We start from the raw sequence: 27,331 nt of genomic DNA, 5'->3' as shown, positions 1-27,331 counted from the left end.
CTCTAGGACAAGCTGTATTTATTCATTTACTGGAAAGTATTGTAAGCACATGCTCAAAGAAAACGGACAGTTCTTTTATGGAAAGAAAAAAGAAGGGAAGTCAAATTAAATTAATTAAGGGTTTCTTTTTATGGAGAATAAGGTATTCGTTAATAAGCTTAGTCCACAAACCCTATTTGTCACTGAGAAATGCTGCTGTCATTCATTGTGTGGCTCACTCGGTGAGGTGGTTGATAATTAAGGGAGTTATTTTGTTTTTCATCTTCAAGAGATGCATTTATATTGTATGTAAGCCTTGGCTAAAAAATGATCAGTTCCCAACAAGTGAGAGGCATCTGAGAAATGAGCTGATGGAGGTGTGGATAAGTATCGCAGCACTTTAGTCACGTTAGGGGATGCTGAGGGGGAAGACTAAGCATTCTGTCCACAGAGGTAGTTCAGGGAGGAGTTAGTCTGGATGGGTGTTGAAGAATTCACGTTGACTACTGCCCAAGCTGAACTTTATTGGTTTCAGGGTTGTCCATTCAGTCCCCCTCAGATCCTAAATTCACTTTCAGTAGTAATCTACAAGAAAGACTTGGTTTAACTCTTTCAGCAGAAAGTGAAATGTAAGAGGGGACAAAAAACTTATTGCAATGCATTTCAATGCGTGGAGTAGCTACTATAGATAGCTCCTGGCCTTTATGGGGGTAAGATTGCTCAAATATTCTTATATTTTTCCTTCCCAGAACTTTAAAAGAAAGCCCTTTTGCACTCCTCCCTAACTCCACAGCAGCACTTTAAAATAGTTATTTGGATATTTTAATTCAGAAGTCAGAAATGCTTCGGGTCAATTTTTGTGGGATTGATTTTTTCTTCTAAGTTGATAATAATTCTCAAACATATACCTTTTTCTTAAACTAAGCTATTTTGAAAATCAACTATGTTAAATATATATTTCATAGAAATTAACTCTGTGTTTTAAGTGTTCAATAAATGTTCATAAACATATGCACCCATGCAACCACCACTGATATGCTCAGTGTACTCTTCAGTATCCTACAAAGTATTTAAAAAAACCCTTTTACTTTTTCACAGTTAATAATTTGATGAAACTGGTAGCCTTCGACAGTAAATACCAGTTTGGGCTCACTATGTCTGGTAGAATAAAGAAATTTTCAGGATATCTGCACACTTTAAAGCAGTATGTTTTAAAGTTAAAATTAAGACCCTATAGAAATTTTTTAAGGACTTAAAAATTTAAGAAATTGAGGGAATGGAAATTATATGAGCATATGCCTGAGGACTTAAGAGTCAGTTTTTATTTTCCTTTCAGTCATATCATGAAATACATTTCCATATTCTATCATAACATTTCCTTAGGTTTGCTAAAGTCTAGAGATAGGTTTGTAGGATTTTGAGTTCGTGTTCTGTAATTTTGAAGGGTTCGGTAATTAAGGTATTGTGGTTCGATACATATTTTTTTGTTGGTAATTTTTTGGCATCTTTACCCAGGTACCCGGAAGCTATTACTGATCCTGCCTACAAGGGACAGATTCTGACCATGGTCAATCCTATTATTGGGAATGGCGGAGCCCCTGACACTACTGCACTGGATGAAATGGGACTTAGCAAATATTTGGAGTCTGATGGAATTAAGGTAGTACCAGTGACGACTGTTAAAAAGTCACAGCTTTAGGTTACTTTAAGACAACGACTGTTAATAAGTCACAGCTTTAGGTTACTTTAAGACAACGACTGTTAAAAAGTCACAGCTTTAGGTTACTTTAAGACACTAGGGTAAAGTTTCTTCCTCAATACATAGTATAGACTGTTAAATGTATGTTCTCACCCTCATCCTAGATACATGAGAATAATCTTTAACATGATATTACTTTGAGTTTTATTTCCCAGGGCACTTTGGATTTGTTCTTTAATGCCTTGCATGCAACTTGATTTCATTTGGGGAAATATTGTTATAAGTCCAAATAATAGTAATGCTATAAGAATTGGTGATGAATCACCTTTTAATTGATAAGTCTGTATTAATTATTTGCCTCTTTATCTTATTCTCTTTAGAAGATAAATAAAGGATAGTTTATATGCTAGTCTGAAAGTAAACACATTAAAATTTCCTATTCATGATAAATTTTGATCATATCTTAGGAATGTGGACCATACAAACAACTAAAAAATTTACTTTAGCTCTAATTCTCACAATTTTACCCAAAAATTCTCATTCACCTTTAAATATAGATTTAAAAATATTTTATCTTTCATATCCATTAAATAAGTAATTACTTATTAGATTGTTATAAATGCCATTGAGGAAAAATATAAGGTGCCAAGAAGGGAGATCTAGCTTAGTCTCAGGATTTGGCAAAAACAGGTAAAACTGTTCCCTCAAATGATATATAATTAAGGTAACAATTATATATTTTAAGAGCAAAGTGTTGATCATCCTTTTTTTTTCATCTCCAAAAATTTAAGCCTCATATCAATGGATGTAATAAAGCTTAAAAAAATAGCAAACTGACTCTTAAGATATGTCACAGGAGTTGGATAATATTTTGTGATCACCCCTTTTAAATGACTGCTTGTCTTTCTAGGTTTCAGGTTTGCTGGTGCTGAATTATAGCAATGACTACAACCACTGGTCGGCTACCAAGAGCCTAGGGCAATGGCTCCAGGAAGAAAAGGTGAGAAATATGATAGGGCATCCAACATCACCTAAGGATGATTGGTGGGGTCTGTGGTAAGTTGGAGCCGTGTATCTAATTTAAAAGGGACAAACAGATGAGGCAGATCATGAAGTTTGGAATCTTTTTATTTTATTTCAGAAGCAATTTCTTTCTCTTACGACACAGGCTGAGCTGTCTGAACTCATTTTCTTCTAAACATGTAGGACTACATATTTTCATCTTATCCACTAGGTGGCAGTCATACATGCTTGGTTCCATTTCTAATCCTGGAAAGGGGTTTGAGAAAATTTTAGAATTTTCTGTTCTCTCAAGCAACCTCTCCCTTCCCTTTTATCCAGGACCCAGATCTGCAACTTTTGTCATGGGTGATAGTACCAGCTCTATCATTAACTAGCTGTGTGGCTTTGTACAAGTCATATTATCACACCATACTAGTTTTATGTTTAATTCTTAATGAGTATAAACAGGTTATCATTGATTCTCTTTGGGCTTACACATTATGACTCTATAGACTTAAATATAATCTCATTTGAAGTTACAAATAAAAAATTTATAAACCCTATCTTATATTTCCTTATTTTAACTATTTTCTTCTAATCAACTAAAAGGATTGTCCTGATTTGAATGTCAGACAAAGTTAATGGGCCTGCTGTATATTTAGCTTCATATTCATTGTTGCTATAGCTGCTTTTTGTTGACTTGCTGCTGGCCCTGTGATTGACAGAATATTATTCTACTAAGCTCCATCTCTCCAATAAACGTCTACCTATTGGAGCTAAATGTTGCCTCTGTCTGACAAATACAAAAATCTCCATCCTGGCTTCCTTGTTCTCATTCTTTCTAAATATTAGGAGAGATAAGAAGGTGATATCATCTCCCAGGTCATTACTATATTCTTCTCAACCATCTGAATTCACTTCCAGAGCTCATCTTTGTAATGGTCATTCAGAAGACCCCCACCTCAACCTCCACCCAACCTTTAATGTTTCTTTGTGCTATTTAGGGCATCTGGTATTATAGCTGCTCTGTGTCAGAACTTGTAACTTAAATATAAGCTTTCATCCATGGCTTGTTAGTTTGTTGTATAAATGTGCTTTGACTCTTCTTCTGTGATCACAGACATGTAGAATAATGGAAATATAAGATAAAAACCAATTTATCTCTTTGAGGTACAAGTGAGAAAAGCAAACATCACTAAGATAATTGGTGGGAAAAAAGACATTACAACTGGTTTTCCTGATTCCTGACTCATTGCTCCTTCATTATACCACATCTGTCTTTATCCAGCTTAGTTAAAGAAAATAAAACAAATGGTGATGTTGCCTGATTTATTGAATAGATGGGCAAATTTTATTTGACAAGGACCTTCAGAAAAATGTGTAGAGTGCCCACTATGTGCCAGGGACATTTGACTCAAAACATGGATTTGCATATTATTTACAAATCACTGCATATGAAGTTCAGAAATGCCATTAACCTCAATATGTGTGTGTGTGTGTGTGTGTAATATTATTTAACATCCTGTGCTAAGAGCAACAAAACTGTAGCAGAAGATTGATGTTCAGAATTTCTCATTTTTTATTCTGAGTACGTGCCAGGGTATTAAGAATACTGTGCCCAACTGGAACAGCAATTTACCGTGTTCTGACAACACAGTCACCTGGGTCAGAAAAAAGAAGGAGTAAGGAAATTATTTACTGCTCAAGAAGATAGATGATGCTAAGTTTGTAACTTGAAAACAATATGCTGGATCTAATTCCCTCCAATTTCACTGTCACTACAATTTCTTTTATAGATCCCTGCAATTTATGGAGTGGATACAAGAATGCTGGCTAAAATAATTCGGGATAAGGTATGATCATCACCTTTTATCCAAATTTCAGGCTGGGCTGAGGGACACCCCCATGCACAAATTTCATGCACTGGGCTATATATATATATATATATATATATATATATGAAAAATATATGTTTTTACATATATATATTTAATTTTTCTCAGTGCCTGAGGAATCCATTAGTATGTAAAAGAACAAATCTGGCCAATTTATGCCATTTGGGTTTCTGTCCTTTTGTTTCACTACCTCTGATGTAGTTTTTGAGACTGAATACCTGACTGGGAAATTTTTTACTGAAGGGCTATGAGATTAATTCACTCAACAGCACTTTATTGAGTGCCTACTCTGTGTTCATGACCCTGACAAGTCATGGCCTTTATAATTCATCTCAGGACCAGTGAAACAAGTGGAGAAGGTTACGCGGTACACAACAGTCTACCTAAATTGAACACCTCCATGCTGCAAATGCAAACCCAGAATTGTATGGCATTGGTGGTGTTATTTGTTTAGTCCTCTCAGAGAAGTTGTCTGTGAAATTAGTGATTTATATTTCATGAGTGTGTCAGATGAGCCCTGCCTGTGTTAACTTAATTGCATAGTCTTTCTTGAGACTGTACCAATGCCCTAGGTGATAACATGTAGTTTTATCTTTTGCTTTCATGTCTCATTGCTGAAACATCTGCCCCCCCCCCCTTAAAATATCTCCTCACCATCAGCTTGCTTCTTCTTGTTATGAGGTGGACAATTTTTTTCTCCCCTGCATGAAACTTTCATATCCCAGATCAGAAAAAAACTTTACCAAAGGTTGACTACATTCCCCAAATGCCACTAAAGTTGTCTCATTGAATTATATTACATAAAAAATAAGAAAAATAAAATTTACAATTTTGAAGTGAAATATTCTTCAAGAAAATCTGTTGCAGATTTCTTGTTAGAATATATTGACACAGGATCTCTGTAAACAGAAAGAACAGCTTTGAAAATAAGAACATGGCTACATACCCATGACCAGAAGGACGACAGTGGAGTTTATATGACCCTTCTACTCCACCTCTGACTTTTTCCCTCCACCTTGATTTTCCTGAGAATAGATGTTAGTGTGGTTAAACATATCAGTAGATTCTTGTGTTTTCTTAACCCAATGATGTTATGGGAGCAGTAAACAATGATGATACTACCAGAATGAAAATGGAAATAAAATTGGGAAATTCAATTTGGGCTATAGAATTCATATGTTGAATAAAATATAGCAAGCCCTATTAATTTGAGAAAACAATTTACAAGACCATACTTATGTTAGTTTAGGATGAACCCTTCTTTTATCAGAGGCAGTTAGGTTTTCAAAATTTGGCTGGATAGGCTAGCTCAGACAAAATTGTAGTATTGCCTATTATATTTAATGTTGAGTCGTGCTGGCTCATATTAAAAATGTATACTGTAGCTTTTAGTCTATTACTTTTAGGTTGGAAAGTAAGATTGAATTTCATTCAGCATGTTTGAAGAAGGAAATGAGAACTGAACACCAAATTTCAAAATTAAAGATCATAAATATAGTCAAGAGATTCTGTGATTTGGATTCTAAAAGTAAATAAAGTCCATTATGAAAATTAATAACAGTGTGGAAGTGAAAGGTTATTTTTGTTATTTCCCCCCAAGAATTTGAGGTAGCACTCTGATTTTAGTAATTACATGAATAACTGTCATGTCTGAATGGTGTGCTGGCCCTTTCTACCCTCACTCACTTCTGGTGACTTCTTCCTCTAAGGAATAAATTTTGAGGGGAAAATAAAGACTTTCTTTTATTTTTTTTCAATGCAATAATTTCTTGGAGAAAGGCAAATCAATGAATTATTTTGACATCCCCCCAATAAAGTCTTACTTACTAAACATAATATGCCATTTTTCTAAATAGATCAAATTAGACTTACCAACAAATAAATAAATCTCATGACATATAATAATGAGAAGAAAACATTTGCCATGTTCAAGCTAGCAAGGCTAATTCATGAAAGCTTCACAGAAGGCTAAACATTTTTTTTAAAGTTCAGGTTCTTTGGGACACCAAGACATTAGCATGTCTAAGGTGACAATTTTCAATGCCACTTCTGAAAGTTTATGATTTATAGCATTTCACATTTTTGTGAATTTTACCATCACAATGTAATAAATTCCCAATCTTGTCAATTTTCTAAAAATTTTTAGATTTCTTACTTGTTTTGCTCAGTAGATTGTTTTGTCACATCTTACACAAAATATTGTTAGGTTAGATGTATTAAGGGACAGGTGCTCTAAATACTGGAAGCTGGAGACCTAAATTTCGATGCCTTTGACTTTGCTTACCCCGGATTATTGTCTAAGCCTAAAATAACTGATCGTACTTCTCAGAGTGGTTTCCAAATGTACTGTGAAAATTGCTTTATCTTTCCAGGTTGAGATAAAGATCTCCTGCTTTTGGTTATGAGTGTTTATAAAGGCATCAAACTCTTAGAGCAGCTGTTTAAGTCCCCATGAACTGATCCTGTCAGCACCTACATCACTGCTCCCTTCTAACTGTCTAACTTTTTAATTTGATAGGGCACCACGCTTGGGAAGATTGAATTTGAAGGTCAGTCTGTGAATTTTGCGGACCCAAACAAGCAGAATTTGATTGCTGAGGTTTCAACCAAGGTGAGCAATTTTCTTTCAGATTTTGTAGTTTTGTGTATCTTCCTTTCTTATAATATCAAAATTTTCATTTAGGTCAAAGTCATTTTAGAAGCACCAGAGTTGAAGGTGAAATGGGTCTCAAGCAACTAAAATATATATATTCTAAACCAGTGCATTTAACGTTAGAAATTGTTTACTATTATTTTTAACTTCTTTTTTTTTCCTGGTTCCCCAGTTCAAAACTTTAACAATGTCAAATAAAGGAACTGGTGACTTGCCAGAGACAGGCATAGTGCCAATCAGGAGTCAGAGTAATAGCCTGACAGAGAGTCGAGAGCACTTTAAAGAAATCAGATGCAATAAAAAAAGTCTGGGGTCACTTTGGGTAGGGGAAAGTATTCCTTGAGACACTGAAGATTTATTGTACTATAGCTCAATTCAAAAACTAGTGTTCATAGTAATCACTGTGCCACTCCAAAGTCAGATATGTTTAGTGTATATTTATAAGAGGGTGTAGAATACATTTTAGAAAGATGTCTGTTGGATGTGATTGAATATTTATTAATGTAGGTGTAAGTCTCTTGGGCTATAGTCTCTGTCCTTGGGACAGAGCTAGTGCGACAGGCAAATGAGTAATCACCATGGACAGAATTTTGTGGTAAATGCTGTCCTTAGAATGCACACAGTTTGCCACAGGAGCAAGGGCATGCGTGGGGTGGCATTGAACTAGATAGCTGGATCAGGGAAGGTTCTGCAGAGGAGTTGGGTTTGTTCTGAGACTTAAAGAGCAGGTAGTTAAATGGATGCACTAGGAGAACTGAGTTTCAGGCACAGAAAATGGCATGTATTTGAGAGGCATAGAGGTATGCAACAACATGGTACTTTTGAAGAGTTATGTGTTTTTTGGTATGGTTGAACCAAAGCGTTCACATATTTGGTTAAAGATGAGTGGAGATGCACTATGGCTAGGTCTAGAGGGTTTCTTGTCATTGGTTAAGTCAACAAAACTGGAAGCAATTGAGAACTCAATCAGCATCATTCCGGAGAAAAGTAGACTGGATAAAAGAGCAATTAACTAGGTTACTGTAGCTCACCAGGACAAAACCCGCGAAAGCCTGGACTGAGCAATAACAGCAGAAAAAGAGACATTGAGGTGAATGAGACAAATGCGAGAAGGAGGCACTGGGTGTGACCAGATAAAAGATCAGCCTATTTTATCAGCAATTTCAACTAGTTTGAGTGAGCACAGTGATGCTTTCAATAGGAGTTTGAGATACCTGTGGGATTTTCTATGGGGAAAAAAAAATTTGTACTTTGAAATTTAAAGGGTTGATTGCTGCTTTCTGTTTTTACTACACAAAATAGGAGACAAGGCAGAGTTTTCTTATCTAGGAGTATGAATTTGGTTACCATTGAACTTTAAATGTGGAGAATTCAGGCCAGTTGAAACCCTTTTGAAGTCATTACTATTGGTTGGCTCTACATTGGGAATTATATTCACTATAGGAGAGATGGCTATAAATGTCTCTTCCTTCATCACTGGGGCAGCAAAGCGTCTCTCTTTTAAATTTTATTTTAAATAGAATTATTCACCACAACATTTTATTCCTCTATACATCAAACATACAGTTTCTTGCATAAGATAGCTCATGGTTATAGTGGTCCATTTAAAGAGGCAGTTTTGTCTTAGAAAAAATACAACCAACATTTTTTGAATGGTCAGTTAATTCTTATTAAACAACAACAACAACAAAAACAACAAAACACAACTCTGTCCAGCCAGTGTGGCTCAGCGGTTGAACATCAACCTATGAACCAGAAGGTCATGATTCTATTCTTGGTCAGGTCACATGCCTGGGTTTCTGGTTCCATCCCCATCATTGATGTTTCTATTTTTCTCTCCTTCTCCGTTCCTCTCTGAAATTAATAAAAATATATTTAAAAAAACCCCTACCCAACTCTATTTCATGGCTGAGGAAACCGAGGCTTATCAAGTAAATCTATTTAAAATCAAATGAAATTTGCCAAAGTCTTTTTAGAGCTGGCCTAACTTGAACTCCAGTGACTCTTCATGCTAACCTCATGCTATTTCTGCCTCTCATGTTGGTGTGGTTTGACTGAGATGTTTCCAGAAAGCGCCATTTCTAGGATCTTGTTACATGAATTTAAGAAGCTCTCTCAAGGCTCTTGGTGACTTTTGGTTCTTCTTGACCCACATCTGGCAGGGTCAGGCTATGTTTGCATATTCTGCTCTTCTGCCTGGGATCTCCATTTCTCTCTCCTCCCTGCTTGCCTTCAAGAAGTCAGTTCCTCTGTGAAGCCTCTCATGACTTACTCCACCTTTGTATTCCATGTCATTTTAAAAAAAGCTTTATTTAAAAAAACACACAACACATCATATTTAGATCCTTGCAAGAATTGTCTCTCTCACTTTTCTATGGTTATCTGTACAACACATCATATTTAGATCCTTGCAAGAATTGTCTCACTTTTCTATGGTTATCTGCGAGTTTTAAAATTAGATACATACTTGTTTATATATCTGGAATGTGGTCATGTCAGATGAGATATTCACTTGTTTTAATTCTAAAATTTGTCCATTCAAATGGCATGAGGCTATATTCTCTGTATTTGTTTCTACGCATTTCCATGTGAGTTGATTTAGTTTGAGGCACAGCATGAGAAAGGGCTAGTTTTCCTTTTAAATTTTAGAATTGAGAACTATGTTAAACATGTAGTCTAGCATTTTTCAAACATGAAGGATATTAAGCCTGGAGACATTCACCTTAAAAAATTTCTATGGTCAAACAAGGTTGAAAAACACTGCATAATATATTCCTCCTGGAGTGTCCTAATGCAAATTCATATAGTCACATGTCTGTGAGGTCCTGGGTAACTTCTCTCATTCTGTAGGGAGAGTATGTAATGTGTTTGTGTAGAGATCAGTTAAAAGGAGCCTATCTGTATCTTCATATTAAATCAAGGGAGAGAGCGCAATGGTGAAAGCTGGTTCTGTTTCTTAATGCCAGAACAATTAAATAATTTCATTTTAGCTGTGATAAATGTATATTTGTATCAGATCATATTTATTCTATGAATTTTGCTTTGGTGTGGTTGATAACTTAATTCATTGTCTTGTAATTGCAATTTGATATAGCTACAACTAGACCTTAATGTTGCTTTGTTTTTTAGCAGAAGCCTAAGGTTAAGAATAAATCTATACTTTTCAGATTATCTGATGAGAGAGATTATCTGTAACATTTATGGAGCAGTTCAGCAATAAATCCTCCAGATCACAGATGGACTGGGGTATTTTCTTCTCTAGAATAGTCAACAAGACAAAAAATATAAACTTTTTCTGAAATATAGTCTAAGGATTATGATTTCACATTCTATAGACTTTGTGGAGAGAGAGACATTCCAGTGAAAGGAAAATGCTTTTTCAAATATCCAGATTGCAATTTTAATCTAAAACCTTTTGCAAGCTTTGAATTATCCTAAATTCAGAATGTGCCAGTGAACTCTGAAAGCTGGTATCCCTGTGGACACCCAGCTCTCTAGGCTTCTCTCCCTGTATTTCTATTATTTTTCCTTTTATGACTTTGGGGAACTACTTCTCAGGTAAAAGCCTGTGAAAATGGATGACTCCACACAGTGCTTAAGACATAGGTAATGATTATGTTATGCTCTGGAATCCTTTTATGAAGTCTACCATTTAAATGCAAACGATTGCACAGTAACCTAGAGGGACCAATGGTCTACACTAGCCCAGCAATTCCTCAGACTCTCATACTGATTTTATCCATTAACCCCACTGCATAAGTCTAATGCTGTACCCTATCCCCACTTTACTGCAAGTTGAAGATCAAGTGGTATTTAACGCATGATATACCTATTACCACCTCTGTCTAGTGCTGAATTGAGCAATAATACTTGAAAATTCCATTGCTACTGTTTGTTAGTGAGGTAAAGCATGGGAAAGATGGTTGTTAATTATGGAAGCAACCAATTTCTTAGTGATCATTGTTATTACTGTAATCAAAATTTTATATAAAATAGCAAAGCACTTTTTTTTATCATAAAAAGGATACAGACTGTAGCACTTGCTGTGTCTTTCTTACAAATTGATTAATTGCCAGTCACTCCCAAATACTTAGCAATCAATCTGCCGCCAATCTAAGTGTGACGCATCCTCAGATATGCTTACGATATTGATGTGTTGCTCATATCTGGAACTTCCCTCTCACTCTTTGGTTTTTAAAATGGCAGGATGTCAAGGTGTATGGCAAAGGAAACGCCACGAAAGTGGTAGCTGTAGACTGTGGGATAAAGAACAATGTAATCCGCCTACTTGTAAAGGTAAGTAAATCATTCCATCTCAAGGGTAAGGATTGGTAATATTGATCGTTTAGTGTTAAGCTGATTTCCTCTGTTTCAGAGAAAGCTTGTGCATTCTTCTAGAATGTCAGGGAATCTGCTCTCTTCTTGTTGCCTTTGATCTACAAAATGATACACTTATCCCTGTTAAAATGAGAGAAGTGGACCATGTTAAAAAAAAAAGACTTCAAAGGCCACAAAAACAGAGGAGAAAATGATGACTGTTCTTATCACTTATTGATTGACATGCTAAGACATGCCATGTCCATGTTCTTGGGGTTTAGAGATAAAAAAACAAAACAAAACAAACAAACAAAAAAACTAGAGTCAGTTGGAGAACTTCTTTATTGGGCTTTATTTATTATGCACATCTTTGCAGAGGTCATGCCCTGATACAGTGCAAACTTTCACGCTGTTTTATATCAACTCTTGGACAACCATTAATGTTAAACCTTAAAAATCCTTTAGGAGACTTTAACTATAGTGTTTAATTACAGTGTTTTCTTACATAGTTGTTTTTGTTGAGATTTCTCCTTCTCCACCTTCCTGTCCCAGTCTTCTCTGTTTCTGCCTCTCTGGGTAAGACTCTGTCTCTGTTTCACACACACACACACACACACACACACACACACACACACACACACACAGATATGTGCATACTATCAAATTAGCTTGAATATAGTAGAATTCTTTAATTCTTTATTAGAGAATATCAGAAGTGTCCAAATCATGATTTCAAATTCTGGTCAAAGTTTAGTAACAAAAATGTGCATGGACTCTTCAGTAGCAGATGCTGTGGATGGTCTGTCCATATTTCCCTCTCCGTTCAACATTTTGCCTGACTTACAATTGCAAGTGTCTGCATTTCATTGACTGAGGGCTCTCTGTGGTTGGTTGAGGCTGCTGGCATGCAGAGTGCCATCGAATTAATGATCTTGCTGCAGCCCCAACCAATGACTAGTGAGGATCATTGTGTAAATATCCCAGCTCCTTTGCTCCATAGCTGGTCTGTCTTCAAGATGGATGTTCTACACTGGCGCTCAGAGATCCTGGGTGGGCTGAAGCTCTGGCTGTCCATATGGTAACTGCCGGAGAATGCATACTTGATTGGAATGCCTCCCAGTGTCATTTTCTATTGGTATTTCTTGAAAACACTTCAAAATAAACTTCTTTTTCTCAAATCCTTGTCTCAGGAAATATGTCTAGAAAACCTTCAAAGATATCTTCTTATTTATATTTATGTAGAGAAGTTCTAACTTTTCAATCAGAATATAAATATAGGTAATATGAGAAAATCCCTGAAAGAAAGCTGATTAAAATTTGATCAGACAAAAAAGGCAAAACTGAAAATGGTGGAAGGTGAGCCATTTTAAGTTTTGCAGAAAATCAATTTACCATTTTTTGCAACTCTTTATCTCATAATTCTAGGTAAGATAACCTGTATTCCTGTGTGCCCAAGCATGAAGCTTTTAGGCTCTGAGACCTTCTAAAGTGTGGGAAAGTGTATTATCTATTTTTTCAGGATCACATTTTTAATAGTGTTTTTTTTTCTCTCCACTTTTTATTGACCATTGGCTCCATTTACATCACACACAAAAAACAGTGATGTTTTTGTCTGTCTCTGTTAAGCTTTATTTATTTGAATCACGTGCTATTTTTTCCTTCCCTTTTGGGAATGGTTAGTCAAGAGAAGGTCTAGTGAAATTACACTTTGGCCAAAAAAATGTTATTAAAGTCTGATCATTCTTGTTTTTCCTTTCTAGCGAGGAGCCGAAGTGCATTTAGTTCCCTGGAATCATGATTTCACCAAGATGGAGTATGATGGGCTTTTAATTGCCGGAGGACCTGGGAACCCAGCTCTTGCACAACCACTAATTCAGAATGTGAAAAAGGTGCAGTAAACCTGGGGGTGGTGTGTATCTGTGTGCGAAGTGGAGGGAGTCTGGTCTATTACTGCTCTCACTGCAATATATTTTATTTATTCAGAAATTTTTTATTACTTCTACTTGTAACCTCAGAGGTAATGTCAGCACAGATATGTATTAGGGAGAACCAATGAGGAAAAAGAGCCTTTTTTTAAGATAAAGTAATTGGGATTGTGTCCTTAAGTTCAGAGAACTGGAGCCCAATCTCCAAATGTGTCATTTACAGATATGTATTAGGGAGAACCAATGAGGAAAAAGAGTCCTTTTTTTAAAGATAAAGTAATTGGGATTGTGTCCTTAAATTCAGAGAACTGGAGCCCAATCTCCAAATGTGTCATCCTTACAATCATGAAATGACAACTTATGTTCCTCACCATGACCTTGGGACCTATAACACACCCAAGTTTCTAAAGAAATTCTAAATTAGATTTATTTTAATCTGTATGTTAAGTACATTTTATTGAGTTCTAATGCTATATATTTGTCAATCATGTTCTGATTTATAATTTAACATTTATTCAATGATCATTCTCTTTACCTTGTTAATTAAGGGAATAAAGGATGCACTTTGGGACTGTACTTCTGGGTTAATAAAAATTCTTCCTGATTTAGATTTTGGAGAGTGACCGCAAGGAGCCATTGTTTGGAATCAGTACAGGAAATTTAATCATAGGATTAGCTGCTGGTGCCAAATCCTACAAGATGCCCATGGCCAACAGGTAAGGCAGTTACACTTTGTGTACAGTTAGACTAGCTGTGAAATACTATTAGTAACCAAATCCAGAAGACTTAGAGATCTTCCATGCCACTTTCTTCAGAATAAACAGATAATCATATATGGTTCACAGTTGTCTGACTACCTGATACCACTTTCATTGCATTTGTGAAAGGCAGCCTTTTCTAACAATAACTTTGCTGTATTTTAAAGTTATTTTTCTTCCCTCGGCATAAATTGAGGTTATAATACTCAATCAAATGGCATTCTAAGGAAACTGTTCTGGTTTTAAACTTGATTTCAGAGCATTGATAGCGTTGTAAGGCTGGGTGACTTAAGAACCGAGAAATCTTCAAATCCTCTAGGTCAGCAGTTCTCAACCTGTGGGTCGCGACCATCGGAAAACACATATAGCATATCAGATATTTACATTACGATTCATAACAGTAGCAAAATTACAGTTATGAAGTAGCAACAAAAATAATTTTATGGTTGGGGGTCACCACAACATGAGGAACTGTATTAAAGGGTCGCAGCATTAGGAAGGTTGAGAACCATTGCTCTAGGTTTTACTAGTACTTTCTTACCCCAATGATGTTAACCTATTGAACATGGAGCTTTCCCTCATGGACCACCTTCCACAGGAAGTATAATTCAAATTGATTCCAGACTGAGTAGTTTCTCTTTATTGTCTCCTGTGAACTCTCATCTGCCTTTACAATTACTGTGGCTCCTTAAAATAAGTCACTTAGATTTGTCAGTCTCTGTTAAGCTGGTAGGCAACTCTTAACTTCTTCGTATGAGTGCAATTCTCCCTTTTCCAAAACTGATTACAGAAGTTTAATAGATATGATATTTAACACACAATGAAGCTTCCCGAATTGATTTTTGTTGCTAAGATTATTGGGATTAACAATCTGTGACTTTTCTTACTAAACAATTGAAACTTTCGAATTCTAATAGTCTTTTCTTGTTTGCTATTTTACAACGAATGTGCTTATATTCTCCTCCTCACTTTTCCTTCTCCTTCTTCCTTTTTTCTCCAGAGGGCAGAATCAGCCTGTTTTGAATGTGACGAACAGACAAGCTTTCATTACCGCTCAGAACCATGGCTATGCCCTGGAAAACACCCTTCCTGCCGGCTGGAAGCCACTTTTTACAAATGTCAACGACCAAACCAATGAGGTAAGTTGGGGATGAGAAATGCAGGGCTTTTAATGCTCTTATACAGATACCTTTCTCCTGTTTATGTGAGCTCTTTGGGGTGTGTGTGGGGAACAACTCTATTTATAGGAGTTCATAGCCCTCTGCTTTTCCAAAAGTAACTTCTCGGTCTTATTTTCTCATCAGTTGACTCATTAAGATCCATTCTTTGAATCGTTAATCAATGACTGTCTTGCACATTCATTGTTAATGGGGCATTGATAGAGATCTGTTGAAACCACTCAGTGAGTCTCTGGGACTAAGCACATGAAGTAGCCTTTAAGAAGACCCCTGGAGAAGCAATTTAGGAGATAAAGATCAGAAGAGGATTTGGGTGTATTATGAACAGAGCTTTGAAGGGTCCCAAAGTCTATAAACCAAATCAGTTGTTTTTATTAAGGGGACAACATTTGGTTGAATCTTTGTTGGATTATTAGCACTGTTAGTTTTTTCTAATGTTCTTAAGCATTTACCTCAGCTTTTTGTTTGAATAATACATAGCCTTGGTTGGCATCCATTGTTTCAGAAGACATTTCTCCCATTTCTCGTTCCTTAGGGGATTATGCATGAAAGCAAACCCTTTTTCGGTGTGCAGTTCCACCCCGAGGTCAGCCCAGGGCCAACGGACACTGAGGTATGTTAGAAAGATGAGGCATGTTATAGAATTAAGTCTTAAAATTAGAAATGTATTTATGTGAAAAATCGAGAAACCACAATAACCACCTTAGATGATCTTGTTACAGAACATTCTCAAGAAGGGTGCTGTGATAATATGCTCATTGTATCAAAATTTCCTCTCCATACCTATCATGGAGGAAGTGCCTGTCCTTTTTTTTTGTTTTGTTTTTTTAATTCAAAGTGAGGAATCCCTTAAGAAACCTGATGCAATGCTATTTTTATTTAAATTATTATCATTCTGATATATTTAGTTCTAAAATTTGTAATTGTTGCCCTATGCAAATGAATTTCCCCTTGCTCTCTTATTCTCATAACTGAAATGAAATTTTAATCCCCCATCTGTGACTTCACGAAATCTCTATGGCAACTGGTTGTGTAGCCATATAGGGAGAATAACCAGCGGCAGGAGAAGGAGGGCAGCAGTGTTGGGGAGGGGAGAGGGCATATACCAACATGCATATGAGTTGGATGGCTTAAGAAAAGAACCATGAAGAATTCTTAGAGATGTTTTGTTTGTAATTTAAATATCTCTACTTTTTATTGTGTGAGCTTTTGGTTCAATGTCAAGGACATCTTTGCAAAACAAGAGCTTGCAGTGATACTCAGAAAAGTCTGGGAAGTGTGGTGTGACTCTGCATCTCTAACACCCCAGGGCCTCCAATAGTAATGCTGACAATTCTTCCCTGTCAGCAGATACTCTCAGAAAAGACACCGAGGCAAAATGAGGGAGAGAATAAAAATCTTCTGTCTGTAAACTCTACTACCTCATCTAGTCTGCTACTGAATTGTGTTTTCAGATCTGTGGATTCTTTTCTTGTTTTATTATAATTAAGAAATAATGGTTCTTGATAGCCAAAGTCAATATAGCATTACTTACCCACAATAAAACTCGTAAATTAAAGTGACTTATGCACACATATTGTCTAATGCATGATACTTTTTTAAAATTTAAAATATAAATATTGCCTATGTAGTACCTCAAATTAGGAACATTGAAATCAAGATATGTAATATGCAGTATCACTTAATCCTTATTTTTATCCTGCCAAATAGTTGCAGAATGAATGTTTTTGTTGAAATTTCTTATGCCTGTTGAAAAAATAAAAGTAAATTTATTGGTAAAGTTTAAGAATAATCTTTAGAGATATTTTTAGAGCTTATAGAAATTTTAAAAATCCAGTTATTTCTAACTTTAGGGAGCACAAGAAATATAGCATAAGTAATTATCACCAGAATTTTACTTAGAAGAAGAAAATGATTCATAATTAAGAGGCTGCAAACTTGATATTCTCCAAAGGCATTATCTGAAATGTTCACTGTCTGCTGAAAAATTTTTAAATAGGATGTCACATAAGCAGAAGTGTTTATTTTATCTAATTTCCATAATAATAAATATTTAGTTTTGCCAGAATTGGCAAAAAACAAACAAAAACAAATATTGCATAGAAATACCCTAAAAATTATTTATCTAAAGTTCAAATTTAAGTGGGAATACTGTATTTTATCTCGCAACCCTGTGAGTTTTGAAGCTTCTAACTAGTTGGTTACATTTTTTTTTCTAGTATCTGTTTGATTCATTTTTCTCACTGATAAAGAAGGGGAAAGGAACCACTGTTACATCGGTTCTACCAAAGCCAGCCCTGGTTGCATCTCGAATTGAGGTCAGTATGTGTGGGCTTCTTTTTGGTTTATGTAGTTTGGATTTGCTCTATCGTGTAATGATATATTTAAGTTAATATGTAAACTTTTCCAATGGTTTATGAAAGATGATTGGTATTATTGTAATCTCCCATCACTTTAGCATCTAACTATTTGGTCTGTTCTTGATTATGTTCATTGGAATTTTAATGTTTAGATTTAAACATCTTTTAAAGTTTAATTCTTCTAGGATGTTTGTAATAAAATAGCGTAGTAAACAATAAGGGTTAATTTAGCTTATAATTTGATACATTTTTTTCATTATCAATAAAACCATAGCTTTACATATGCTTGAGAGACATAGTTCAGACTACAGAATTGTTATAGGTGATATAATTTTTTTAAAAGGATTATTATTCAATATTATGAATTGAATAATATTTACCTTTAGAAAGCAAATGGATAAGAATTAATATAAGTCTTGAACCCTTATCTGTTTGAACGTGTACATTAATATAAGATCTCTACTCATTTCTTTCATGGTTTAACCACACACATACCCACACATTATTATTCAAAATTTAGAGAGATATATATGTATATAGTTTACAAACAAAAATAATTGATTTACATGTTTACATGAAATAAGTTAAGTTAGATAATTTAATGACTTCCATGACAACCTTTTTTATTTTTGAGATGAAAAGATTGGCCGAAATCTAGCTTCTCAATGTGGAGTCAAAGTGTGGGTTCTTGGTAGTGAAAGAAGCCACATACCATATAGCATTTTTCTCATACTATCAACTTATGGTCTTCAGATGCTTTTCTTTTTTTTTTAAATGGTGAAGGAAATGTATAATTTAGGATTTCAGTGACTTGCAGATAGTAGGTGCCCAATAAATATTTGGTGAAGCAAATCAAGTTTCCCAAGCCATTGTCTCTTGCAGTAACCAAGAACATCTTTCTCCTCGGAAGGGCTTGGCAGTTTGGGAAGACCCAGAGGCTTGTTTGTTTTTGTGCCAATCCTTTGTTCAGAACAAACCTATGAAATATTGAATGCAATACACTTACTCAATTAAATTTTGGGAGATTTTTATCTAAAAACATACATATATGTACACACATGAGTGCCTATTTCCTCATCTTAATAATAAAAACAATGCCTTTTTAAAAATTGCTTGCAGGTTTCCAAAGTCCTTATCCTAGGATCGGGAGGTCTGTCCATTGGTCAGGCAGGTGAATTTGATTACTCAGGATCGCAAGCTGTAAAAGCCATGAAGGTGAGAGAATATGATCTTTGCTAAAATTTATATACACCCTTTAATGAGTCTAATTAGTATTGCATAATTTAGATTTATGACACTACTTCTTTTCAAAGTCACTATAATTAATTTCCTTACCTATTCCTTACACATCTTTTATTAAAGGAAGTTTGATCACAGACAAGGTATTTACTTTCTCCAATGTGCACACCTATACATTAATTTAGATTGGTCCTCAAAATTATCTACATTATCTCCTATTTATAACAAAGACATATAAAGCCACACTTATAGGTGTTTCTCATTTCTTTTGAGGTAGTGAGCTTTTTGTCTTTTGTGTGAAAGAGTGAATTTAGGCATCCTTGGTGCTCTAAAAGTACTTCAATGTTCTTCGGATGCTTCAGGCATTTCTGTGGTTGAAATGGGAAGATCCAGTTGGAGAAGCAGTGCCTTTTGTTCAAGCTCTAGAAGTTATTATCTGTCATTAGGGAACCCAGTTGTCCCACCTGTGACTTGGAATGGATGACCTATCAGGATGGTGTGGTTGCATTTTCAAGTGGAAAAGAGGATTTGATACCCAAGTTGGGAAGAACATCCTCCCTATTTCCTCAAAGTCTCTTGAGATCTTCCCAACTCTTACCTAGTAAATGAAACTTTAGAAAAATTACACTGTAGATGTAAGGTATTTCTATTAAAGAGCTAACCAGGCTTCTTTTTGGTGCCCTTATTTCCCTGGATAGTCCCCATCTGGGTGCTCATCAGGCCATCCAGAGGCACAGTGAGCTCTCTGTGACCTTGCCTGAGGCTTTGCAGTGTGAAGCCATTTACCAGAGACCTGGCTAGGAGAGAAGGACATAGGGAAAGCAGCAGGAGACTCAGACAACAAACATGGGAAGTAGTTGGCATTTTTTAAATTTACTTTTGGTCTTATTTAGTATTCTATATATAAAGCTTTTCACTTGCCAGATGCCTGATAAAAAATGTAGAACATAGCCCCTAATTACCTTACTCTTCTTCCCATTTGTTTTTAATACTTTCCTCCATATGTATGAGGGTGTTCATACATATGCACACATATTTTCCATGTATATTTTAAAAGGATACTTTATTGTATTATGATTCAATTGATCTTTAGATAAATAGTGGATGTCCAATGGATTAGAACATAATCCAAGTGTGTTCTGGATTTAGAACACATTTTACTAGCAAACTTTTTTTTAAGCCTACTTAGTAGTTTTATGAATAATTAATATTTTCATGGCTTGTATTTTTATGTGCTTTATCATTCATTATATGAAGTTATTTAAATAATAGAAATTATTATATATAGTATTATTAATTAGGAAGTTAATAGAGATACAATTATGATCCAAATATTTTAAAAGAATTGGGTATCAAATCCTCTTTTCCACTCAAATTTTTTAAATTGTGCATGTATTATAGCCAGAACTATATTAGAAAATGATGTAAAATTTATTAAAATTGTTTGAAATTATTTTTAAGTTTTAAAATGAATACCCATCACATGCACATATGGGACTTTTACTATATAGTTTTATTTATGAAAATACCTATATTCATCATATAGTCCATTCAGGAAAATACAAATATATTTAGGCCTGTTGGTACTTTTCTATAGTAGCAAGACCTTGTACAACTTCTGTTAATGATCCAATCTCAGTTTAGACCCAATTACTTACACTCCAACCCATATTTTTAAATGAAATTGCTTATCTGTATGTACCTATTTAATACTTTGCTAATACACCTGATAATCCTTTTAAAATAATTCCTTAAAATTTTGAGAGATGACTGGTATTGCGGAAGGGCATAGGACTTGAATCATAAGAGTTGAATCAAGTTTTAATTCTGGATCTTTCCAGCTATATGATCTTTGGCAAGTTAGTTAACTATTTAATCTCAATTTTTTTTATCTTTAAAGCTGAAATTTCTCTTGTAGTCTTGGTATAAAAATAAAGTAAGTTAATAAAAAGTACAAGTTTTAAGGCACTATTTGAAAATCGCATGAGGTATATTTAATTTTTTAGTTCAGATTTTCCCCCTAGGATGTGTAGGGCTTTCAAAGATAATTTCTGTACTTTCAGCTGAATATTGTTGACTTTTTAGAAGAGTTCAAAATTGATATGCTAATAGGTAAAATAATAAGAACCATCAGGCCATATTTCATAATCATTATTTTTGCTAAGTTTCACCCTCATCCTGGTTTATAAAGTTATTATTCTTAGTAGCCTACATGAACGATTATTTTGGTGGTCTCTCCAGATGTCAAGAATGAGATAGGCTATGAATACCTTCAGACACACACATACACGCACATATTTTTTCTTTTTCTTTTGCCATATGGTCATTTTCTTTTCATATAATATGTATAAACAGTTGTATAATGCTTGTTAAAGCACTACAGCAAGCATGAAAATATAAAGAAAATAGAAACCAGCAGAAGGCTCAGTGCTTCTAGCAAGAAGGGAACACATTACCGTGCATTTTAAATGTGCACCAATGTTCTCCAACAAACATTAGAAAGGGAAGCAGCTTTGATGATGCCTCCAGTTCCATTTTATAGTTTACTCATTAAATTTTTTTGGAATATTATGTTCTTTTAAGGTCGATTGAACTGTAAAGTTCAGTAGGACTCAATGTCGATGATAGGGTCTTGGAAGCTGTGGCTTTAAGCAAAACAATGTATAATGAAACCAATTTTACCATAGCCTAAATGATATAAATAAGAGTTAAGTTCCTATGGAACTTTTCTGGCCACCAAAATTATCACCAAACTTATAAATAAAGATCCTGAATACTTCTAATATTAAACCTTGAAATAAATGTGAGCTATGCAGACATTTAAGAAAGATGAATGAAAACAAGTAAGAGGATTATTTTCCAATCCTCTGTCCACTTCAGGGTCTTGGGTGGCCAGAGCCTCTCTCAGCAGCTTAGGGTATAGACAGGACCCACCCCTGATAGGAGGCCCTTCTATTGAAGGGTAAAATCACATCCACACACACTCAAACTGGAATCATTTAGACCCACCAGTTCATCTCATTGCACATCTTTGGGATGTGGAAGGAATTCGGAGCACCTGGAGAAAACCCATGCAGACATGGCAAAACGTGCAAAATCCACACAGACAGTGGCCCCATCCAGGAATTGATCCCCCCCCATTAAAGTTATAACAAAATGACTTGAACAAAACCACAAAACCACGTTATTTGGTGACCTGCTATATTTGTGGATGTCTGGTCAAAGTCTATAGAAATCATTTTCAGCTTTGCTTGATAGCTTCAGTGGCAAGAAATTCAGGATGATCTTTATGAGGGAGGCAGCTCTTTTTGGATAGTTTTATTTTCACTCAATTTCTTCCTTCCTTTCACCAAATGTTTGTTTCCCTCTAACTTCCATTCACTCACTCGCTCACTCACTCACTCACTCACTCACTCACTCACTCATTCAGTACCTAATCCATTACCTAATTTATTCATTACCTAATAATGCCCTTAATTGAACTATGGCCATTCTCTTCTTTAGACCATGTTTTCAGATTCTGAATCCTTTTGTTTCAGGAAGAAAATGTCAGAACTGTCCTGATGAACCCAAACATTGCATCTGTACAGACCAACGAAGTGGGCTTAAAACAAGCAGATAGTGTCTACTTTCTCCCCATTACCCCCCAGTTTGTCACAGAGGTCATCAAGGCAGAACGGCCAGATGGGTTAATTCTGGGCATGGGTGGCCAGACAGCTCTGAATTGTGGTGAGTTCTTTTAAGTTTGATTGTAGAATTTGGGTCCATGCACTTATGTGTAATATTTTTTTGCTTGATTCGATCTAACAATTTATAAAAGATTTCCTCTAATGTGTGAGGAAGCAGCAAATAGCTACCTGAAAATGTCATATGATGAGTAGAACGTCTGAGGAACAAAATGAAACCTTTTGCTTTAATGCTCCAGAGTGGCCAAGTAGGTTTCTTGGTCTCCATCTTCTATCCCAGGATATTGCTTCTCTCTGTTACCAGTGAAGTCCTAAGAACTATTATGAATGAAAAATGAGAATTAACATTGATAAGTGCCTTGCACCCTTACGTCTCAGCTATTTCACGTATATCTTCATGATAATCTAGATCAGTCTCTCTGCCATCCCTTCATTTATATGCTGAGTCCAATGCTCTGTCCTCTTTAAAATGCTTCAGACCTTTGGAACTAGATTGTGAATGAGGATATCATTAGCTAGTTGGGTAAGGAGTTGGTGATGTAATTTGTATGAGAAATATAAAACACTTAGCTAAAGTTAGCTAGTGAGTTAGTGAAAACACAAACCATCTTGATAATTTTTAATCCGTATCTCTGGGCTTATTTAAATCTCATTAAGAATGGACCTTAGAATGGAAGGAAATATACTAAAATCTTAGGGCTCACTATAATTCTATGATTTTTATTAATGACAATAATAAAATCATTTGAAGAAAGTGGTAATATAAGGAACAGTTACATCAGCAGAATATTTTGCTAGAATGTCTTCAGAATTTTTAATTCAAATTTTTTTTCTACCTTAAGTACAATTCTATTTTGTCTTGTGGTGGCTTCTTGAAGTTAATTTTAAGATTTAAAAAAATGGTATTAAAGAAGACATAAGAGTTCAAGATAAAAAAAAGCTGATTTAATTTGTTCTTCCCAGGAGTGGAACTATTCAAGAGAGGTGTGCTCAAGGAGTATGGAGTGAAAGTCCTGGGGACCTCAGTAGAATCCATTATGGCCACAGAAGACAGGCAACTGTTCTCAGATAAACTAAATGAGATTAATGAAAAGATTGCTCCGAGCTTTGCTGTGGAATCGGTAAGAAACCTTTGTCTGGAGGGACAAGGCCATTATCTGTTTGGTTGTAGGGAGAATGTTTGTCATGCCTAAAAGAAAAGTTACAATTATTATACTTGCATATATGTTCTTCCAGAAATGTATTAGTACCTCAGAGATATTGTTCAGTTAAAAATATATTTTTTAAATTGATTTCAGAGAGAAAAAGGAGAGGGAGAGAGAGATAGAAACATCAATGATGAAAGAGAATCATTGATTGGCTGCCTCCTGCATGCCCACCACTGGGGATCGAGCCTGTGACCCAGGCATGTGCCCTGATGGGAATCGAACTGTGACGCTTCTGGGTCATAGGTCGATGCTCAACCACTGAGCCATGCAGGTCCAGCAAGATATTGTGTATTTATTGCAGCATTCAATGCTCAAATTTTAGGGTTAGGTATTACTATTTTATTTTATGAAAAGAGAAGCATAAAAAAAAGTGATTTTATCAATGCCACTGAATCTCAAATCTCCTTAGTTAAAACTAAGAACCATACTAACTTGCAATGCCAAAGTAATTTTTACCTTCTTCCCATGATCAGTGACACTTCTTGTACGTGCAGACGACCTGCAAATGGAAAATCATTAGATTTAAATTTTCTTATTAAAATGAGATAAACATTTAAAAATGAGATTATTAAGATAAAAAAGCCATTGGATCTAATTAGTAAGATTTATGACTGAGAAATCCATGGCTTAGATGTTGAAAGAGGACAGATTATATTGCATTTCTATTAACCGTTTCCATCATATCCCGTGTCTATTGATGGGCACGGAGAAAAAGTCAGCTTTCTATGCATCTGTTTTTGCCCCTGACTTTAGTCCTGATTTCCACATATAGTCATTGGAGTGGGGGTACTGGATGCAGTTTTTGATGCAACTTCCCCATTGAAGAAATAGGCAAACCCTTAGGGATAAGGGGAGTACAGCTGGACTGACTAAATGTGGGTCATGCATGTTTCAGAAAAGAATGCTGTCAAGTACGTGCTATGTTACAAAGCTGTCAGTCAGGAATAATCCCAGGACAGCTCCGCTGAACATTTGGAAAGCCCCTGCCATCCATTCATTCTTTCATTGCCAGATTTAATTATGTCCTTGCTTCCTCAGGATGAGAAACAGGCATATGGGAAAGGTGTAATTACATTCCCATTGGTAGTGTAATAATATTCCATGACAGAAAAATATAGCCATCATGTGTTGTATTTTGTAAGTTATAAAAAAGAATTCCAAGCTTTTGGGACTGCTCTCTGACTGAACTTGAAAAATGAAAAATTTCTCTATATAATATTCCTAATGGCTTATTGCAGTAATTCCAAGTTAGTTTCAGCAACAGAAAACCTTGTTTCATTAAAAGATGAAGACTTTTAAGCTGAATTAAAAATTCAATATGGTTTCCATTCTCAAATTAATGCAGGATATTTTAGTTTGGGCCATTGCTTTATGTTGGTTTTTTTAAATGCAAAAATAAAATTCACCACAAAGAAATTAAAAAGGGTCTTCACTGTATACTGAAAGAATCCTAGAATTTTACTTAAAAATTGTAATACAACACTTGCTTTATAGAAGGAGATGAGAGGATAATAGAACATGTCCATAGTCATTCCCCTCAAATAAACTGATCTACCTGAATGGCCAGACTCTCTTGGAATGATTGTTTCTGCCAGTGTGGTCAGCTTTTAAACTCCGAGTTCTTGTTCTTGTTGACAGATTGAGGATGCGCTGAAGGCAGCAGACTCCATTGGCTACCCAGTGATGATCCGTTCTGCCTATGCCCTGGGTGGGTTAGGCTCAGGCATCTGTCCTAATAAGGAGACCTTAGTGGACCTCAGCACAAAGGTATGTATCTTCATAGACCATCTTAACAATCGAGACAATGATGTGACATACCCTTTCCATTAGAGAAAGTTATGTAGACAAAAATAATCTTTTTTTCTATTTATTAAATCACTGTCATGTTCTCTAAAAGTGTTATCCAAATACAACTCCTTTGAAAAGGAAATGCAGTATAATTATTTATATTGGAACAGAGTGTTAAGCCAGATAGTCCTAGGTAAATTGGTGGTGACTCTACGTAAAGGTCAATCTTTATTTTCCTGTCTATTGATTTCAGTGTTATGAAGTCAATCCAATTCTACCTTCCTCTGCTTCATAGTCTGTTCCAAAACATCCATAATGCTACAATATATTTTAGTGGTTAAAAACAACTAGAATATAATGTTCCATGTTCCATTATTTTTTGAAATAATATCAAATGAATGACATCCACTAAGTGAAACACCACACATTGACTAGTTTAACTTTACCTCAAACTCAGCTGTTGAATGTATATATAGTATAAACACCTCTTAATAACATAATCAAGTGAGCTCTCTGCCAACTAACACACACATACGGGTATAAGCAAGAGTGAGATTTGAGTGTTTATAATTTATTACTATCAAAATGACTTTAACATACTACTGAATACTTCTTTTCTTAAGTATTAGAAGGCAAATCTGGAGAAAATTAAGATGTGGTCCAAAAAATAAATTAGAGATGAACACAGAAAACATGCTTTATGAAAGAAGAGAGTTTTGCCCACACTCCATTTCCTCAGAGTACAGCAGTTCCTGGCAGTCCTGGGGGCTTGTTGAGTGCATGCATGTGCAGCCAAAGGGCCATGTAACATACATGGAAGTCATGCAAGAGAGTCTCTGTGAAGGCAATTTTGGGGAGAGCTAAGTAAAGAGCCCAAGCACAGCTTTTAGCTTTATCATTACTTACTTTTAGAGTGAAACAAAATGAGGCCCTTCAATTGTCGATGAAGGATTTTGAGAAAAAAAATAAGTAAAATTAAATATACTCAAATAACTATAATGACAAACTTACATGTCAACAACTTGGATTTAGATTTTTCTAAAGTTGCCAAGATGAACCAAAAGAAGGGAAACATATCTAATATAAATATTTCTTGTTTTCATTCTGGACTTCTGAATCATGTATTTAAAGAAAAAACATGTTAATGGACATATACCATATTTTCCCCTCTAGCATATTAGATATTCCCAATGTTTTTTTTAATATTAGAAATCTTATTATTAATGCCAATAGTGACAATATGTATTTATGCTCTATTAAAAATATATACTTTTTACAGTATAGAAACCTCTTGAATACTGAATTGTCTAACAATTTTTACTAATGAAGACAATTTTGGACTGGGATACTTTTTATTCATATTCATATTACTCTAAAATAATTAATAGGCCTTGAATGATTTTCTTTGATGAAAACCTTGATTTTCTCTTGAGAATAACTACTGATATCATTATATCCTAAAGTACCCCTATTCTCTTGAGGTTATAATTAGCACCATAAGAAACTGCATTAACTCATCTGAGTCCCTAAGTCAATGTTTTGTATAAAATCTGAGATTTGAAAGGGAAAAAAAAGGAAGTTGAGGCAACAGGTGAATATGATATAAATTGCCCCTGTGTCCAAATCTTTATTCTACTTCATTAG

General features: G+C 35.2%; 1 protein-coding gene across 1 annotated transcript in view; it reads left to right on the top strand.

The window, feature by feature from the left end:
• CPS1 (carbamoyl-phosphate synthase 1, mitochondrial) overlaps window positions 1-27,331 on the top strand; it is a 111,656-nt gene that overhangs the window by 16,703 nt on the left and 67,622 nt on the right. The window contains exons 3-16 of the mRNA XM_005874179.2: window positions 1,495-1,639; window positions 2,589-2,678; window positions 4,477-4,533; window positions 7,094-7,186; window positions 11,435-11,524; window positions 13,306-13,434; window positions 14,080-14,186; window positions 15,229-15,367; window positions 15,942-16,019; window positions 17,626-17,724; window positions 18,886-18,981; window positions 22,545-22,734; window positions 23,655-23,812; window positions 25,538-25,666. Coding sequence (XP_005874241.1) covers window positions 1,495-1,639; window positions 2,589-2,678; window positions 4,477-4,533; window positions 7,094-7,186; window positions 11,435-11,524; window positions 13,306-13,434; window positions 14,080-14,186; window positions 15,229-15,367; window positions 15,942-16,019; window positions 17,626-17,724; window positions 18,886-18,981; window positions 22,545-22,734; window positions 23,655-23,812; window positions 25,538-25,666 — 1,600 coding nt within the window. The remainder of the gene's footprint in view (window positions 1-1,494; window positions 1,640-2,588; window positions 2,679-4,476; window positions 4,534-7,093; window positions 7,187-11,434; window positions 11,525-13,305; window positions 13,435-14,079; window positions 14,187-15,228; window positions 15,368-15,941; window positions 16,020-17,625; window positions 17,725-18,885; window positions 18,982-22,544; window positions 22,735-23,654; window positions 23,813-25,537; window positions 25,667-27,331) is intronic.

The sequence above is a fragment of the Myotis brandtii genome, unplaced genomic scaffold (assembly GCF_000412655.1).
Source record: "Myotis brandtii unplaced genomic scaffold, ASM41265v1 scaffold43, whole genome shotgun sequence".
NCBI lineage: Eukaryota > Metazoa > Chordata > Mammalia > Chiroptera > Vespertilionidae > Myotis > Myotis brandtii.
This window is presented reverse-complemented; position numbering and strand designations above follow the sequence as displayed.